This window comes from Oncorhynchus mykiss, unplaced genomic scaffold, assembly GCF_013265735.2.
Source record: "Oncorhynchus mykiss isolate Arlee unplaced genomic scaffold, USDA_OmykA_1.1 un_scaffold_130, whole genome shotgun sequence".
Lineage (NCBI taxonomy): Eukaryota > Metazoa > Chordata > Actinopteri > Salmoniformes > Salmonidae > Oncorhynchus > Oncorhynchus mykiss.
The window spans coordinates 1353129-1372500 of NW_023493663.1; the positions used below are offsets into that span (position 1 = coordinate 1353129).

The 19372-nt window shown below is 45.4% G+C and overlaps 1 protein-coding gene across 1 annotated transcript; it reads right to left on the reverse strand.

Moving 5' to 3' along the window:
* Positions 1–8002: 8002 nt before the first annotated feature.
* actb (actin beta) lies at positions 8003–12924 on the reverse strand. The gene is given in 6 exon segments (NM_001124235.1): positions 8003–8813; positions 9348–9529; positions 9641–10079; positions 10674–10913; positions 11392–11520; positions 12865–12924. Coding segments are annotated over 5 exon segments (1128 nt in total). The 5' UTR covers positions 11515–11520; positions 12865–12924; the 3' UTR covers positions 8003–8669.
* Positions 12925–19372: the final 6448 nt, after the last annotated feature.

The window sequence follows — 19372 nt, forward strand, 5'->3', positions numbered from 1 at the left end:
GTCTCCTGTCTATTCAGACCTACTAGATCATTAGATTGTCGTCTCCTGAATGATGTCTCCTGTCTTACCAGACCTACTAGATCATTAGATTGTCGTCTCCTGAATGATGTCTCCTGTCTTATCAGACCTACTAGATCATTAGATTGTCGTCTCCTGAATGATGTCTCCTGTCTTATCAGACCTACTAGATCATTAGATTGTCGTCTCCTGAATGATGTCTCCTGTCTTACCAGACCTACTAGATCATTAGATTGTCGTCTCCTGAATGATGTCTCCTGTCTTACCAGACCTACTAGATCAATAGATTGTCGTCTCCTGAATGATGTCTCCTGTCTTACCAGACCTACTAGATCATTAGATTGTCGTCTCCTGAATGATGTCTCCTGTCTTACCAGACCTACTAGATCATTAGATTGTCGTCTCCTGAATGATGTCTCCTGTCTTATCAGACCTACTAGATCATTAGATTGTCGTCTCCTGAATGATGTCTCCTGTCTTACCAGACCTACTAGATCATTAGATTGTCGTCTCCTGAATGATGTCTCCTGTCTTATCAGACCTACTAGATCATTAGATTGTCGTCTCCTGTCTTACCAGACCTACTAGATCATTAGATTGTCGTCTCCTGAATGATGTCTCCTGTCTATTCAGACCTACTAGATCATTAGATTGTCGTCTCCTGAATGATGTCTCCTGTCTTACCAGACCTACTAGATCATTAGATTGTCGTCTCCTGAATGATGTCTCCTGTCTTATCAGACCTACTAGATCATTAGATTGTCGTCTCCTGAATGATGTCTCCTGTCTTACCAGACCTACTAGATCATTAGATTGTCGTCTCCTGAATGATGTCTCCTGTCTTATCAGACCTACTAGATCATTAGATTGTCGTCTCCTGAATGATGTCTCCTGTCTTATCAGACCTACTAGATCATTAGATTGTCGTCTCCTGAATGATGTCTCCTGTCTATTCAGACCTACTAGATCATTAGATTGTCGTCTCCTGAATGATGTCTCCTGTCTTACCAGACCTACTAGATCATTAGATTGTCGTCTCCTGAATGATGTCTCCTGTCTATTCAGACCTACTAGATCATTAGATTGTCGTCTCCTGAATGATGTCTCCTGTCTATTCAGACCTACTAGATCATTAGATTGTCGTCTCCTGAATGATGTCTCCTGTCTTACCAGACCTACTAGATCATTAGATTGTCGTCTCCTGAATGATGTCTCCTGTCTATTCAGACCTACTAGATCATTAGATTGTCGTCTCCTGAATGATGTCTCCTGTCTTACCAGACCTACTAGATCATTAGATTGTCGTCTCCTGAATGATGTCTCCTGTCTTATCAGACCTACTAGATCATTAGATTGTCGTCTCCTGAATGATGTCTCCTGTCTTATCAGACCTACTAGATCATTAGATTGTCGTCTCCTGTCTTATCAGACCTACTAGATCATTAGATTGTCGTCTCCTGAATGATGTCTCCTGTCTATTCAGACCTACTAGATCATTAGATTGTCGTCTCCTGAATGATGTCTCCTGTCTTATCAGACCTACTAGATCATTAGATTGTCGTCTCCTGAATGATGTCTCCTGTCTTATCAGACCTACTAGATCATTAGATTGTCGTCTCCTGTCTTATCAGACCTACTAGATCATTAGATTGTCGTCTCCTGTCTTATCAGACCTACTAGATCATTAGATTGTCGTCTCCTGAATGATGTCTCCTGTCTTATCAGACCTACTAGATCATTAGATTGTCGTCTCCTGAATGATGTCTCCTGTCTTATCAGACCTACTAGATCATTAGATTGTCGTCTCCTGTCTTATCAGACCTACTAGATCATTAGATTGTCGTCTCCTGTCTTATCAGACCTACTAGATCATTAGATTGTCGTCTCCTGAATGATGTCTCCTGTCTTATCAGACCTACTAGATCATTAGATTGTCGTCTCCTGTCTATTCAGACCTACTAGATCATTAGATTGTCGTCTCCTGAATGATGTCTCCTGTCTATTCAGACCTACTAGATCATTAGATTGTCGTCTCCTGTCTTACCAGACCTACTAGATCATTAGATTGTCGTCTCCTGAATGATGTCTCCTGTCTTACCAGACCTACTAGATCATTAGATTGTCGTCTCCTGAATGATGTCTCCTGTCTTACCAGACCTACTAGATCATTAGATTGTCGTCTCCTGAATGATGTCTCCTGTCTTACCAGACCTACTAGATCATTAGATTGTCGTCTCCTGAATGATGTCTCCTGTCTTACCAGACCTACTTGATCATTAGATTGTCGTCTCCTGAATGATGTCTCCTGTCTTACCAGACCTACTAGATCATTAGATTGTCGTCTCCTGAATGATGTCTCCTGTCTTACCAGACCTACTTGATCATTAGATTGTCATCTCCTGAATGATGTCTCCTGTCTTATCAGACCTACTAGATCATTAGATTGTCGTCTCCTGTCTTATCAGACCTACTAGATCATTAGATTGTCGTCTCCTGTCTTATCAGACCTACTAGATCATTAGCCGATCAATCCTATTGTATTTCAAGTATCTTTTGTTTTTACAATAACATTTGTCCTCAAGTGCTGTGCCGAACAATGTCCTGTCCCCGAGCAGCGGCCCAGTTACCGGAGGAACCCCTCCAGAAGGAGAAACCGTGTTCAGCTGGACTCCATTTTGTGTCAGTAATGAAGCTGGTTCCTGTTTTTAAAATGGAGGAGAGTTTTCCTCTTAGGGTCTACATGCTGAACACTAACTCACACTCACACACACACTACTCTCCCTCCGCTGTGTGTGTACACCAACCTCAGCATCATGTTGCCCTGAGAGCTGACGTATCACAGAGGTACTCCCCACCACACACACACCCTCCTTGCTCACTCACACACCTTTCAATTTCTCTCTCTCCTCTGTCAGTTTAATTCAAGGGGCTTTATTGACATGGGAAACATATGTTAACGTCGCCAAAGCAAGTGAGGTAGATAATATACAAAAGTGAAATTAACAATAAAAATGTACAGTAAACATTACCCTCACAGAAGTTTCAAAACAATAAAGACATTACAAATGTCATATTATGTATATATACAGGGTTGTAATGATGTACAAATGGTTAAAGTACACAAGGGAAAATAAATAAATATAAATATGGGTTGTATTTACAATGGTGTTTGTTCTTCACTGGTTGCCCTTTTCTCGTGGCAACAGGTCACACATCTTACTGCTGTGATGGAACACTGTGGCATTTCACCCAGTAGATATGGGAGTTTATCAAGATTGGGTTTGTTTGTGGATCTGTGTTTCTGAGGGAAATATGTGTCTCTAATATGGTCGTACATTTGGCAGGAGGTTAGGAAGTGCAGCTCAGTCTCACCCATCTGCTCTGCCTTCCAACAATCTTCTCTGTGGGTGTGTCAGCAGAGGCCGTTCTGATTGGCTGAGTTCAAGCGAACAGAGGCGTCCTATTGGCCGACAGCACATTACTGTCAGAGACCGAGCAGGGAATGGAGGGTGTTGTGTCTTCCTAACTGGCTGATGAAGCCTCTGCTGTCCAAGGCTGCGTGTTACAATCCAATGATATGAAATGTTTTTGAGATTTTCGTTTTAAACCTAAACCAAACCTTAAAATAAATATATTAATATAAACTCAGGAAAAAAATAAACGCCCCTTTTTCAGGACCGTCTTTCAAAGATAATTCGTAAAAATCCAAATAAACTTCACAGATCTTCACAGGTGACCAAATACTTATTTTCCACCATCATTTGCAAATAAATTCATTTAAAAAATTCTACAATGTGATTTTCTCTCATCTTTTTAAGTGGGAGAACTTGCACAATTGGTGGCTGACAAAATATTTTTTTGCCCCACTGTATATAGTATATAGTAGTGTATGTATGTATATATATACATATATAAAAGTCTGTAGTGAAATCTGTAGCGTTACTAGTATCGGCTGAACGATATATAGTAGTGTTATAGTATATATATATATATATATATATATATAAAAGTCTAGCTTGGGAGAAAGAAAGAAAATGTTCATCTCTGCTTTTCAAAAAAAATGGTAGTTTAATTATGAAAAAATTAAATACTTATTTCAATATATTAAGTTTTTAATTATTGACAAAGTAAATGTTTATTTCAATATATTAAGTTTAATTATGAACACATTAAATCCCTATTTAAATATATTAAGATTAATTATGACCTATTTAAATATGTTAAATTTAATTAAGAAATATTTGAATATATTACGTTTAATTATGAACAGTATCTTGTAGGATTCAATAGGTGGAATTGTAAGAGTTGTTGCCTCTAATAGAATCCAAAAATTAAATATTTTTATTTATTCATCAAATAACATGGGAAAAACAACCACTTTATTTTGTGTATTAATTTACCTTCCTTACTAACCACTTAATGTACGTGTAGGTTAGTGTATTGTACATACAGTAGGCTGGTCATCTAAGGTTTGTACCTGTTGACTGTTCATCACCATGGAGATTAATCAAATCAAATGTATTTATATAGCCCTTCGTACATCAGCTGATGTCTCAAAGTGCTGTACAGAAACCCAGCCTAAAACCCCAAACAGCAAGCAATGCAGGTGTAGAAGCACGGTGGCTAGGAAAAACTCCCTAGAAAGGCCAGAACCTAGGAAGAAACCTAGAGAGGAACCAGGCTATGTGGGGTGGCCAGTCCTCTTCTGGCTGTGCCGGGTGGAGATTATAACAGAACATGGCCAAGATGTTCAAATGTTCATAAATGACCAGCATGGTCAAATAATAATAATCACAGGCAGAACAGTTGAAACTGGAGCAGCAGCACGGCCAGGTGGACTGGGGTGGACTGGGGACAGCAAGGAGTCATCATGCCAGGTAGTCCTGAGGCATGGTCCTAGTGCTCAGGTCCTCAGAGAGAGAGAAAGAAAGAGAGAATTAGAGAGAGCATACTTAAATTCACACAGGACACCGGATAGGACAGGAGAAGTACTCCAGATATAACAAACTGACCCTAGCCCCCGGACACATAAACTACTGCAGCATAAATACTGGAGGCTGAGACAGGAGGGGTCAGGAGACACTGTGGCCCCATCCGAGGACACCCCAGGACAGGGCCAAACAGGGAGGATATAACCCCACCCACTTTGCCAAAGCACAGCCCCCACACCACTAGAGAGATATCTTCAACCACCAACTTACCATCTTGAGACAAGGCCGAGTATAGCCCACAAAGATCTCCGCCACGGCACAACCCAAGGGGGACGCCAACCCAGACAGGAAGATCACATCAGTGACTCAACCCACCCCTCCCAGGGACGGTATGAAAGAGCCCCAGTCAGCCAGTGACTCAGCCCCTGTAATAGGGTTAGAAGCAGAGAATCCCAGTGGAAAGAGGGGAACCGGCCAGGCAGAGACAGCAAGGGCGGTTCGTTGCTCCAGAGCCTTTCCGTTCACCTTCACACTCCTGGGCCAGACTACACTCAATCATATGACCCACTGAAGAGACGAGTCTTCAGTAGAGACTTGAAGGTTGAGACCGAGTTTGCGTCTCTGACATGGGTAGGCAGACCATTCTATATAAATGGAGCTCTATAGGAGAAAGCCCTGCCTCCAGCTGTTTGCTTCGAAATTCTAGGGACAATTAGGAGGCCTGCATCTTGTGACCGTAGTGTACATGTAGGTATGTACGGCAGGACCAAATCAGAGAGATGGGTAGGAGCAAGCCCATGTAATGCTTTGTAGGTTAGCAGTAACTACCTTGAAATAAGCCCTTGCTTTGACAGGAAGCCAGTGATCAGGGTCCAGAGTAACGCCGAGGTCCTTCACAGTTTTATTTTAGACGACTGTACAACCATTAAGAGTAATTGTCAGATTCAACAGGAGAGCTAACTTGCCCGACCCAGTCATTGAGTAGTGATAGTGGTTTGTGATGACGTGACTCAGTTGGTTCATAGCTCTCGCAACACTGGGGTTGTTCGATTCCCACGGAGGACCCCGAAAATGTACGCGCTCACTGGTTTACTGTCAATTGCCTAGTTACTAGTTTTGATTTAAATCGGCTTGACAATCTATGGCTGTCTAAGCAATGATCAACAACCAATTTGACAGAGCTTGACGTCATTTTTAAAATATATATTTTTTGAGAATAATGTGCAAATATTGTACAATCCAGGTTTGCGCAACTCCCCCGACATAGGAATGTATGCCTTTCCTGCGCACTTCTCAGTGTTTGGTATTCAGACTAGGCATATTATGTCCATCAACACGCTCTGCAGGTGCGGCTGTCTTGCCCGATCTGAATCAATTTGATGGCCAACAGATTTTCTCCTGGAGTTTTCATTCAATGGGGGTTTCAAGTACATTTAGTTGAAGCCATCCCTTTAAATCTGGTGTACCTTTAATGATATATTTTGTGCACAGACTCACTAGAATACATGGAGAGAGAGAACGGGTTCACAATATAGAGATCGATGACAGAAAGACATCAATGAATATTCGTCTCCGTTTCAAAACCAACTGGTAGATTTAAAAATACTCGGATCTTGTAATTATTTAGACCGAAATGTACGGTTATCAATGTATGTATGAATGAGAAAAAACGGTTCGGGAAGCCTTTAAAATATATTGATAAATTTAAAAAATGCTTTTCCGGCCTGGAACCGGAAGGGTTCGCTAAACCTTCCTCGTGGTTTCCTCGGTCGGTAACGTGGTAGAATTATGAGGAAATTAAATCAAGGTTAGAGTATGAAGAACATACCTTATTCTAGCTCCAACTCAAACAAATAGTGGGTGAATAACATGCTATTCTCATGCTTAAATTCAAGGTCAGAAAAAGCACAGAGAGAAATGCGTTTTATTTAGTGTCTAATGGAAGTTCAGACCCCTCGACTTTACCCACGTTACGTTACAGATGGTTTTTTCCCTCATCAATCTACACACAATACCCCCAGTGACAACGCGAAAACAGGTTTAGAATTGTTTGCCAATAAAATATCGTCTTCAGACTCAGGACTTTGAAGCACCTTGGTACTGGTACCCAGGCTATATGAGATGGACGTGACCCGACCGTCATATCTACCAGCGGAACCATGTTGAGTCGGACACCTTCAGACTCAGGCATGTACTTAGCTGTAAAAACATTTGATAAGAGTCTCCAGGTTAATCGTGAGCTACCAGCTCGACACAAACTATTCTGAAAAGTACATGCACTTTTCACATTAAATCTCACAGCTAAAATCATTCCACCCCTGGTTACCACGATTGGTTTAAGCCAAACCTGTGGGTAGACATACTTTCTAATTTCATGTTAACCGCAAAGTACACTTACCTGGCAGAACTCTCCCATTGAACGAGCAGCAGTCCAGAACATTCCGTACTCCTCTAGTCACAAAAGGGAAATTACAGAAATCTCCCAAACCTTAAAGGTATTGAAATGAATTGGATTTGAGTGGGAAACCAAATCCAGAAAACTGAATTAAAAAGGTTTAATTTAGGACCCGGTGGAGTTGGAGGGGCAATGAGGTGCCAATATGAGATCAAGCTGGCAACCCTGTTATTTCTCTCCTCTCCAAGAAGCTGATGATCAGGATGGAAACCCACTGCTCTAATTCAATGATCCCCACACCGAGCCAGTAGTGTTACAGCCCCTGAACAAGGCAGTTTAAAACCCACCCTTCGTTCCAAGGCCGTCATTGTAAAATAAGAATTGGTTCTTAACCCGTCTTGCCTAGTTAAATAAACTGCTAATGATGTAACTGGTGCTAGCTGACAATTACCCAGAGACTTAGTGTTCATCTTTAGGTAGCTCCGTGAGAGATGAGTACATTCTGTCGATGTGCCATAGGAAAGCACCAGGATGTTGATTTGACTGGAACCCACACTATACCCCCCCTGTTACAACCAGCTTAATCCTGGACCCAGAAGCTTCCTGCCACCCCACCCAGACAACAGTGAACTGTACAGGAAGGGAGTCAGACAGGAAGTGATGTCGGAACACATGTGCACTTTTATTGGGAGTTTAGTCAGTGTACAAGTTGGCCCCCCCCCCACTGGTCCCTCTGGCACCCTAATCACCTCTGACCCCCCCCAGCAGAGGTCACACTCGGGTTCATTTGCATAAACAAAAACCAAAAAAAATGAACAGGACCAAGACTTAAGGCTGCAAGTACAAAAAAACCCAGACATTGTGACATAATTTACATACAAGCCATACTGCCCCATGTTACAGAACGCTGTGGCAGAGAGCCGGAAGCCGGCAGCCTTCACAGAGGCAAATACCTGTTCTGAAAAGTTAACAAAACAATTGGAATGACTCGAAAAAGAAACAGAATGTACATGTTGTTTTTAAAGTCCTCAGCTGCATGATAGAATCTCAGGGGTCCTTTTACATTATTTTATTTTTTTAACTCTTAAAAATCTTTAATCCGCTGTTTCACCGTTCCAGTTGTGTTTATTTTTTTTGTTTTTCACAGATCCTGAGTCAAAAAAAGCGCCAAAATAACAGAAGCCATGCCAATGAGACTGAGAAGCTGGGTTTGGGCTCACTCCACAGGCCCCCCTCTCTCTCCCTCTGGGTGGTGTGTCTGGTGGCAGAGCTGAAGTGGTAGTCGGGTGTGGCTGGGTCGGTCGTTTGGGATGGGTACAGTCTGTTTAGAAGCATTTACGGTGGACGATGGAGGGACCAGACTCGTCGTACTCCTGCTTGCTGATCCACATCTGTTGGAAGGTGGAGAGAGAAGCCAAGATGGAGCCTCCGATCCAGACGGAGTATTTACGCTCTGGGGGGGCGATGATCTGGAGAGGAGAGAGAGGAGGGTTAAATTAACATGGGTTAAGACTACAGTACCAAGATCTGACCACACGGTGGCAGCAGAGGGTTAAATTAACATGGGTTAGACTGCAGTACTAACATCTGACCAGTGGGGTTAAATTAACATGGGTTAGACTGCAGTACTAACATCTGACCACACGGTGGCAGCAGAGGGTTAAATTAACATGGGCTAGACTGCAGTACTAACATCTGACCACACGGTGGCAGCAGAGAGTTAAAGGTAAGGGACAGGACTTCAGATCAGTCTACTGGATACTAAGTTATGCATTGTGTTGCTTTTTGAAGGTCTGAAGCAGTTGATTTTTAATGTGTTAAACTAATGTAATAACTGTGTATTAGTATCTTTATAGGGGACTGTTAGCTAAGCCTAATAGTAGTGAGAACCAGTGTACTGGTGTTGCCAGGCCATCCGATTAGATGACTGGTATTTAGTCCTAGTTGGTAGTGCTTGTGTAGCCTTCATAAAGGGACAGACAGTTGACTGTAGTGATTCTAACCTTGATCTTCATGGTGGAGGGGGCCAGAGAGGTGATCTCCTTCTGCATCCTGTCAGCGATGCCGGGGTACATGGTGGTTCCTCCGGACAGCACTGTGTTGGCGTACAGGTCCTTACGGATGTCCACGTCACACTTCATGATGGAGTTGTAGGTGGTCTCGTGGATACCGCAAGACTCCATACCTGGAGAGAGAGAGAGGAGACAAAATGGCCGTCATTACGGTGCTCACAAGACTGCTGCCGACGACCCGTCTGACCTCGAGCGACTGTTCTGAGTGTTTAGTTCAAACTCACCGAGGAAGGAGGGCTGGAAGAGGGCCTCTGGGCAGCGGAACCTCTCGTTGCCGATGGTGATGACCTGTCCGTCAGGCAGCTCGTAGCTCTTCTCCAGAGAGGAAGAGGAGGCAGCGGTGCCCATCTCCTGCTCAAAGTCCAGCGCCACGTAGCACAGCTTCTCCTTGATGTCTCGTACGATTTCCCTCTCGGCCGTGGTGGTGAAGCTGTAACCGCGCTCCGTCAGGATCTTCATCAGGTAGTCTGTGAGGTCGCGGCCGGCCAGATCCAGACGCAGGATGGCGTGGGGCAGAGCGTAGCCCTCGTAGATGGGTACTGTGTGGGTCACGCCGTCACCGGAGTCCATGACGATACCGGTGGTACGGCCAGAGGCGTACAGGGACAACACGGCCTGGATGGCCACGTACATGGCAGGGGTGTTGAAGGTCTCAAACATGATCTGGAGACGAGAGGAGAGGGATGAGTCACGGTGCTGGAGGACTACAGTAGAGAGGGATGAGTGTCAAGGTGCTATAAAACCACAGTAGAGAGGGATGAGTGTCAAGGTGCTATAAAACCACAGTAGAGAGGATGATGAGTGTCAAGGTGCTGGAGGACCACAGTAGAGGGATGAGGAACACAGTAGAGAGGGATGAGTGTCAAGGTTCGAGAGCAACAGAGTCAGAAGAACATGCGCTAGTGAGTCGAGGGGTAAAGTTAGTGGAGAACCCGTTCAGAAACATAGCAGTCATCCCCACTGGGCTGTGTAGGTCGAAATAGACCCCCTGTAGCGTTAGTGTTGCTAAGGTAACTCAGCTAGCAGAGGGCTGTCTTATTGTTAGAATGAATGTCATCATTAAGGTGCTTTTTCTAGCTCTATCATTAAGGCCAGCAAGGTGCAGAACACAGAAAGGAGGAAAGACCTGGAGCTTCTAGAGAGAGGAGACAAATCAGCTTTCAGAAGAGAGGGCCTGGAGGAGAGGAAGATGAGCGTGAGGAAAGACAAGGCAGAACTGAAGAGCAGAAGGAACGGTTTGAGGTGAGTGCCACATACCTGGGTCATCTTCTCCCTGTTGGCTTTGGGGTTGAGGGGGGCCTCTGTGAGCAGGACGGGGTGCTCCTCTGGAGCCACCCTCAGCTCGTTGTAGAAGGTGTGATGCCAGATCTTCTCCATGTCGTCCCAGTTGGTGACGATGCCATGCTCAATGGGGTACTTCAGGGTCAGGATGCCCCTCTTGCTCTGAGCCTCGTCTCCCACGTAGCTGTCTTTCTGGCCCATCCCAACCATCACTCCCTGAAAACAGGACAGGGTTAGTATATACAGACGCCAGCTAGGACACGGCTAGCATACCAACTACTAGATTGGATGGGGTTAGTAAATACAGACGCCAGCTAGGACACAGCTAGCATACCAACTACTAGATTGGATGGGGTTAGTAAATACAGACGCCAGCTAGGACACAGCTAGCATACCAACTACTAGATTGGATGGGGTTAGTATATAGTTAGCAGTGTCCTCAATATTAAGTCTGACTGCATTGAGGTGCATAAGGCTAGTTGTATGTAGCCACTTCTCAGGGATGTGATCTATGGGATGGTTCATCTCTAGTCTAGTCACTAGGCCTCAAATTAATATTAAACAGACAAATCAAACTAGAACAATATGTAATTTTTACAGTTCAAAACGTCCCAAAGCCCATCATGAGATTTGTTTACATTTGGGCATTAGCAATGACAGGTCCATCTCCGGGTAAAAAACCCTTGTTCCTCACCTGATGCCTGGGACGCCCGACGATGGAGGGGAAGACAGCCCGAGGCGCGTCATCTCCGGCGAATCCGGCTTTGCACATACCGGATCCGTTGTCAACAACCAGTGCGGCGATTTCATCTTCCATTTTGAACTGAAACAAAAGAAACCGCATGTAAAAAACAAACAAAGGCTACAAAGACAGACGTTTGAGAAGAGAGAAGAGGGTTAAAAAAAATGCGTAACCCGCAACACTTCCGCACAGCGCCACCCTTAAGAAACACTTCCGCATAGAGCCCTGTGACGACATGACGCAACACGTCCTGCCTTCCTGGCAGGTTGTAATGACGCGTTCTGACCGCTAGGTGGAAACCGCACTGCGCCCTCCAGACAAAGGAGAGTGGCGCTGCGTTCTTTCGATATTACCATATAAGGACATGTTTTGGGATTCTCAGCAGCCCTTTTGGCGGTTCACGACCAGAGAATAGGAACATTTTTTTGGACCAAGACCCGGATGTGACCACTCCCCTCTGAACCAAGTAGCATTTCAACCCCCCGGCCGCCATTTTATAAACTCCCCCAAAAACACAAGACGACCGTGGAACTCTGACTTTAAAATGAGCGTTAATGACATGAAAAATAAACCTCTTAATAAAATTTAAAACGCACTTCTCAATATGAAATCCCAAGTCTATAACTCCCATTCAAATGCTGATTTACTACTAAAGGAGGGGACTTAAAAAACAAATACATAATTTAGTTAACTTCCAAGTCCAGTGTTGTGAATAAACCTGCCAGGTTAGAGGCCATTTCCTGCTGGCCACGCCTTGGTCACTGCTGACGAGGTCCCCCCCTTTCCTCCTAACCGGACCGGTTTCCCGAATAACCGCTCAGGTTATAATAACTACGGCTTTAAGTACCACACACATACCAATAAATAAAGTTAGTTTAATGTCTTATATTAAAACAATATGTGTCGAGTGGTTGTTAAAAAACGTTAATGTTAACACGCAGGATAAACTAGGTCTGAACCTACAGCCGCAGAGCTCAACACAAAGACTCCCTGAGACCCCCCTTTTACCCGGGAGGGGGGGTCCAACAGCTGCTAAAAAAACAAATCAGTTTAACACCATGATAAGATAAATATATATTTACTGTAGGTGGTTGTTGTATGGGGGTTAAGCCGGTTATTGATTACCTAACAAGTCACACCTGCATATCCGCCCAATTAATTAAACAAGATGTCCACTATAAAGTCATGTTTCAAACCTAGTAAATACATTTAGTGAACCTCATCAACCATGCATATTACTGAAAAACAGCATGTTAACTTAGTCTACCCTATAAAATCATACAAACAGCCTTGTGGTTCATGTCCTCCACTATATAACAAACCAGATTCAAATGAATTAAAATATGCAACCAGATACGTGTTTACTTTGTGTCTGTTACCAAAACAAACGCCATTAAATAGTAGAGCTATGTAGGTTATTCTTACCTTTTGGTTTTGGGAGGGGGGTGTTTCAAGGGTAAATGATATAATCCCGCACGAACTGCGTGTGACGGCGCCTCAAAGTGAACCGGTAGTCGGTGGGCGCGTGGTTTTTATCTCCCGGTTAGATGCCCGGCTCGAGCCATAAAAGGTAAACTTTCGGATTCGCGCGATCTGATTGGTCCGGTGTCACGGAACCGGGCGCGTCGCCATAACACGCTACTCCCTGCTGCAACTAAACTACAGCCGGTTGTGAAACGCCCCTTCTCTCTCTCTCTCTGTGTCTCTCTCTCTTTCTCTCTTAGCGAGGTATGAGAAAAAAAGGAGGAAATCAAAATGGGATCTATAAAATGTTTTCTAAGGCCCTATACAGAGCACAGCCGAGCCCCGTTATAAAATGCAGCTGTAGCGGTCAGTTCGGCCTGGAGTTTAGGGTTTGTAGTGAACAGCGGTCAGGGTTTTCTCAAAAGTGTAACTTGCATAGGCACCGCTAGCTAGTTAGCAACCTAACTGCTACATCCAAACAGACAGAATGCATCCTAACTCCTAGTCCCCTAGCCCTCACATGATGCATCCTAACTCCTAGTCCCCTAGCCCTCACATGATGCATCCTAACTCCTAGTCCCCTAGCCCTCACATGATGCATCCTAACTCCTAGTCCCCAAGCCCTCACATGATGCATCCTAACTCCTAGTCCCCAAGCCCTCACATGATGCATCCTAACTCCTAGTCCCCTAGCCCTCACATGATGCATCCTAACTCCTAGTCCCCTAGCCCTCACATGATGCATCCTAACTCCTAGTCCCCTAGCCCTCACATGATGCATCCTAACTCCTAGTCCCCTAGCCCTCACATGATGCATCCTAACTCCTAGTCCCCAAGCCCTCACATGATGCATCCTAACTCCTAGTCCCCAAGCCCTCACATGATGCATCCTAACTCCTAGTCCCCAAGCCCTCACATGATGCATCCTAACTCCTAGTCCCCTAGCCCTCACATGATGCATCCTAACTCCTAGTCCCCTAGCCCTCACATGATGCATCCTAACTCCTAGTCCCCTAGCCCTCACATGATGCATCCTAACTCCTAGTCCCCTAGCCCTCACATGATGCATCCTAACTCCTAGTCCCCAAGCCCTCACATGATGCATCCTAACTCCTAGTCCCCAAGCCCTCACATGATGCATCCTAACTCCTAGTCCCCTAGCCCTCACATGATGCATCCTAACTCCTAGTCCCCTAGCCCTCACATGATGCATCCTAACTCCTAGTCCCCTAGCCCTCACATGATGCATCCTAACTCCTAGTCCCCTAGCCCTCACATGATGCATCCTAACTCCTAGTCCCCAAGCCCTCACATGATGCATCCTAACTCCTAGTCCCCAAGCCCTCACATGATGCATCCTAACTCCTAGTCCCCAAGCCCTCACATGATGCATCCTAACTCCTAGTCCCCTAGCCCTCACATGATGCATCCTAACTCCTAGTCCCCAAGCCCTCACATGATGCATCCTAACTCCTAGCACCCTAAGCCCTAACCAGCTGGCTAGTGGTGTTGTTCTGTTGTTCACTGTCAGCAGGCTTCGTTCTAGTAGCCCTCAAAAGAGGCAACATCTATCACACACACACACACACACACACACACACACACACACACACACACACACACACACACAGACACACTAGTGGACACTTTAACATGCAGACTGTAGAGTAGAGTGGTCTGCAGGTTATGCTGGTAAATAGCCGCCCCTGTCTCCTGACTTCCTGTTCTAACAGCTAGCTGGGAAGAGTAGAGGCTATTTACCATGGCCCTGCATCCTGACTTCCTGTTCTAATAGCTAGCTGAGAAGAGTAGAGGCTATTTACCATGACCCTGCCTCCTGACTTCCTGTTCTAACAGCTAGCTGGGAAGAGTAGAGGCTATTTACCATGACCCTGCCTCCTGACTTCCTGTTCTAACAGCTAGCTGGGAAGAGTAGAGGCTATTTACCATGACCCTGCCTCCTGACTTCCTGTTCTAATAGCTAGCTGGGAAGAGTAGAGGCTATTTACCATGACCCTGCCTCCTGACTTCCTGTTCTAACAGCTAGCTGGGAAGAGTAGAGGCTATTTACCATGGCCCTGCCTCCTGACTTCCTGTTCTAATAGCTAGCTGGGAAGAGTAGAGGCTATTTACCATGACCCTGCCTCCTGACTTCCTGTTCTAACAGCTAGCTGGGAAGAGTAGAGGCTATTTACCATGACCCTGCCTCCTGACTTCCTGTTCTAATAGCTAGCTGGGAAGAGTAGAGGCTATTTACCATGACCCTGCCTCCTGACTTCCTGTTCTAACAGCTAGCTGGGAAGAGTAGAGGCTATTTACCAGTCCCCCCTGCCTCCTGACTTCCTGTTCTAATAGCTAGCTGGGAAGAGTAGAGGCTATTTACCAGTCCCCCTGCCTTCTGACTTCCTGTTCTAACAGCTAGCTGGGAAGAGTAGAGGCTATTTACCATGACCCTGTCTCCTGACTTCCTGTTCTAATAGCTAGCTGGGAAGAGTAGAGGCTATTTACCATGACCCTGCCTCCTGACTTCCTGTTCTAATAGCTAGCCAGGAAGAGTAGAGGCTATTTACCAGTCCCCCTCCCTCCTGACTTCCTGATCTAATAGCTAGCTGGGAAGAGTAGAGGCTATTTACCATGACCCTGCCTCCTGACTTCCTGTTCTAATAGCTATCTGGGAAGAGTAGAGGCTATTTTCCATGACCCTGCCTCCTGACTTCCTGTTCTAATAGCTAGCTGGGAAGAGTAGAGGCTATTTTCCATGACCCTGCCTCCTGACTTCCTGATCTAATAGCTAGCTGGGAAGAGTAGAGGCAATTTACCAGCCCCCCCCCCCCCTGCCTCCTGACTTCCTGTTCTAATAGCTAGCTGGGAAGAGTAGAGGCTATTTACCAGGCCCCCCCTGTCTCCTGACTTCCTGTTCTAATAGCTAGCTGGGAGGAGTAGGGGCTATTAACCATGACCCTGCCTCCTGACTTCCTGTTCTAATAGCTAGCTGGGAAGAGTAGAGGCTATTTACCAGGCCCCCCCTGTCTCCTGACTTCCTGTTCTAATAGCTAGCTGGGAAGAGTAGAGGCTATTTACCATGACCCTGCCTCCTGACTTCCTGTTCTAATAGCTAGCTGGGAAGAGTAGAGGCTATTTACCAGTCCCCCTGCCTTCTGACTTCCTGTTCTAACAGCTAGCTGGGAAGAGTAGAGGCTATTTACCATGACCCTGCCTCCTGACTTCCTGATCTAATAGCTAGCTGGGAGGAGTAGGGGCTATTAACCATGACCCTGCCTCCTGACTTCCTGTTCTAATAGCTAGCTGGGAAGAGTAGAGGCTATTTACCATGACCCTGCCTCCTGACTTCCTGTTCTAATACCTAGCTGGGAAGAGTAGAGGCTATTTACCATGACCCTGCCTCCTGACTTCCTGTTCTAACAGCTAGCTGGGAAGAGTAGAGGCTATTTACCAGTCCCTCCTGACTTCCTGTTCTAATAGCTAGCTGGGAAGAGTAGAGGCTATTTACCATGACCCTGCCTCCTGACTTCCTGTTCTAATAGCTAGCTGGGAAGAGTAGAGGCTATTTACCATGGCCCTGCCTCCTGACTTCCTGTTCTAATAGCTAGCTGAGAAGAGTAGAGGCTATTTACCATGACCCTGCCTCCTGACTTCCTGTTCTAATAGCTAGCTGGGAAGAGTAGAGGCTATTTACCATGACCCTGCCTCTTGACTTCCTGATCTAATAGCTAGCTGGGAAGAGTAGAGGCTATTTACCATGACCCTGCCTCCTGACTTCCTGTTCTAATAGCTAGCTGGGAAGAGTAGAGGCTATTTACCATGACCCTGCCTCCTGACTTCCTGTTCTAATAGCTAGCTGGGAAGAGTAGAGGCTATTTACCATGACCCTGCCTCCTGACTTCCTGTTCTAACAGCTAGCTGGGAAGAGTAGAGGCTATTTACCAGTCCCTCCTGACTTCCTGTTCTAATAGCTAGCTGGGAAGAGTAGAGGCTATTTACCATGACCCTGCCTCCTGACTTCCTGTTCTAATAGCTAGCTGCGAAGAGTAGAGGCTATTTACCATGGCCCTGCCTCCTGACTTCCTGTTCTAATAGCTAGCTGGGAAGAGTAGAGGCTATTTACCATGATGCTGCCTCCTGACTTCCTGTTCTAATAGCTAGCTGGGAAGAGTAGAGGCTATTTACCATGACCCTGCCTCCTGACTTCCTGTTCTAATAGCTAGCTGGGAAGAGTAGAGGCTATTTACCAGTCCCCCTGCCTCCCGACTTCCTGGTCTGTAGTCTACCCCCATCAGTATCAGAAGATTGTCTGTCTAACGTATTGTTCCTGTTCTGAATTATACCCCCATTAGTATCAGTGTTTGTCTATACCCAGTGTTCTGCAGGTGTAACAGGTTCCTGTTCTGGGGCCTGTCAGATGGTCTCTCTGCAGGTGTAACAGGTCTCTGTTCTGGGGCCTGTCAGATGGTCTCTCTGCAGGTGAAACAGGTCTCTGTTCTGGGGCCTGTCAGATGGTCTCTCTGCAGGTGTAACAGGTCTCTGTTCTGGGGCCTGTCAGATGGTCTCTCTGCAGGTGTAACAGGTCTCTGTTCTGGGGCCTGTCAGATGGTCTCTCTGCAGGTGAAACAGGTCTCTGTTCTGGGGCCTGTCAGGCGGTCTCTCTGCAGGTGTAACAGGTCTCTGTTCTGGGGCCTGTCAGGTGGTCTCTCTGCAGGTGTAACAGGTCTCTGTTCTGGGGCCTGTCAGATGGTCTCTCTGCAGGTGTAACAGGTCTCTGTTCTGGGGCCTGTCAGATGGTCTCTCTGCAGGTGTAACAGGTCTCTGTTCTGGGGCCTGTCAGATGGTCTCTCTGCAGGTGTAACAGGTCCCTGTGATGACCGTGTCATGATGATGTTATGGTGTCGTAAACAGGGATTGGCTAGAAAATATTTAATCTACAAGGAGAGTGTGGCTCTCAAAGTACAGATTTGTGTGTGTGTGTGTGTGTGTGTGTGAGTGTGTGTTTGTGTGTGTGTATTTGTGTGTGTGTGTGTTTGTGTGTGTCTTTGTGTGTGTGTGTGAGTGTGTGTGTGTGTGTTTGTATTTGTGTGTGTGTGTGTGTGTGTGAGTGTGTGTGTTTGTGTGTGAGTGTGTGAGTGTGTGAGTGTGTGTTTGTGTGTGTGTATTTGTGTGTGTGTGTGTTTGTGTGTGTCTTTGTGTGTGTGTGTGAGTGTGTGTGTGTGTGTGTGTTTGTATTTGTGTGTGTGTGTGTGTGTGTGTGTGTGTTTGTGTGTGTGTGTGTTTGTGTGTGTGTGTGTGTGTGTGTGTGTGAGTGTGTGAGTGTGTGTTTGTCAGGTCAATTGCATTTAATTTCAATTAATTCATTAAACATTGTCCATCATTTCTAGGGGGGACCTTTTTTAAAATTCATTCGCATCCTTAATTGAAATATCCCCAGTCCTGGTGTGTAAACATGCATGTGTTTATGTGTACACTAAAGCTCATTTGGAGAAATGCAATGTTAGGTAATGACTGAGGACTTTGGACATGTGTGTGTGTGTGTGTGTGTGTGTGTGTGTGTGTGTGTGTGTGTGTGTGTGTGTGTTTACAGTGAGTGAGAGTTGTCCCTGGCTAAGTGTGTTGTCACGTTGGGACGTCAGACCTCACATAACACAACATCAGTCACTGGAGCTGCCGCGGGACACTACGTGTCTGTGTGTGTGTTTGTGTGTGTTTACAGCGTGTGTGTGTGTGTGTGTGTGTGTGTGTGTGTGTGTTTACAGCGTGTGAGCCATTTCAAGTCCTAGCTCCTGCCAGTACTAATGGTTTAATGATCATTAAGTTGATTGAACACAGAACAGCGGTTATAGCAGACTATGGCCTCTAATACTCCTAACACAGTTGAAGTCGGAAGTTTACATACACCTTAGCCAAATACATTTAAACTCAGTTCCTGACATTTAATCCTAGTAATAACACCCTGTCTTAGGTAATTTAGGATCAGCACTTTACTTTAGGAATGTGAAATGTCAGAATAATAGTAGAGAGAATGATTTATTTCAGCTTTTATTTCTTTCATCACGTTCCCAGTGGGTCAGAAGTTTACATACACTCAATTAGTATTAGGTAGCATTGCCTTTAAATTGTTTAACTTGGGTCAAACGTTTCGGTTAGCCTTCCACAAGCTTCCCACAAAAAGTTGGTTGAATTTTGGCCCATTCCTCCTGACAGAGCTGGTGTAACTGAGTCAGGTTTGTAGGCCTCCTTGCTCGCACACGCTTTTTCAGTTCTGCCCACACACCTATATTGAGGTCAGGGCTTTGTGATGGCCACTCCAATACCTTGACTTTGTTGTCCTTAATAAGCCATTTTGCCACAACTTTGGAAGTATGCTTGGGGTCATTGTCCATTTGGAAGACCCATTTGCGACCAAGCTTTAACTTCCTGACTGATGTCTTGAGATGTTGCTTCAATATATCCACATAAT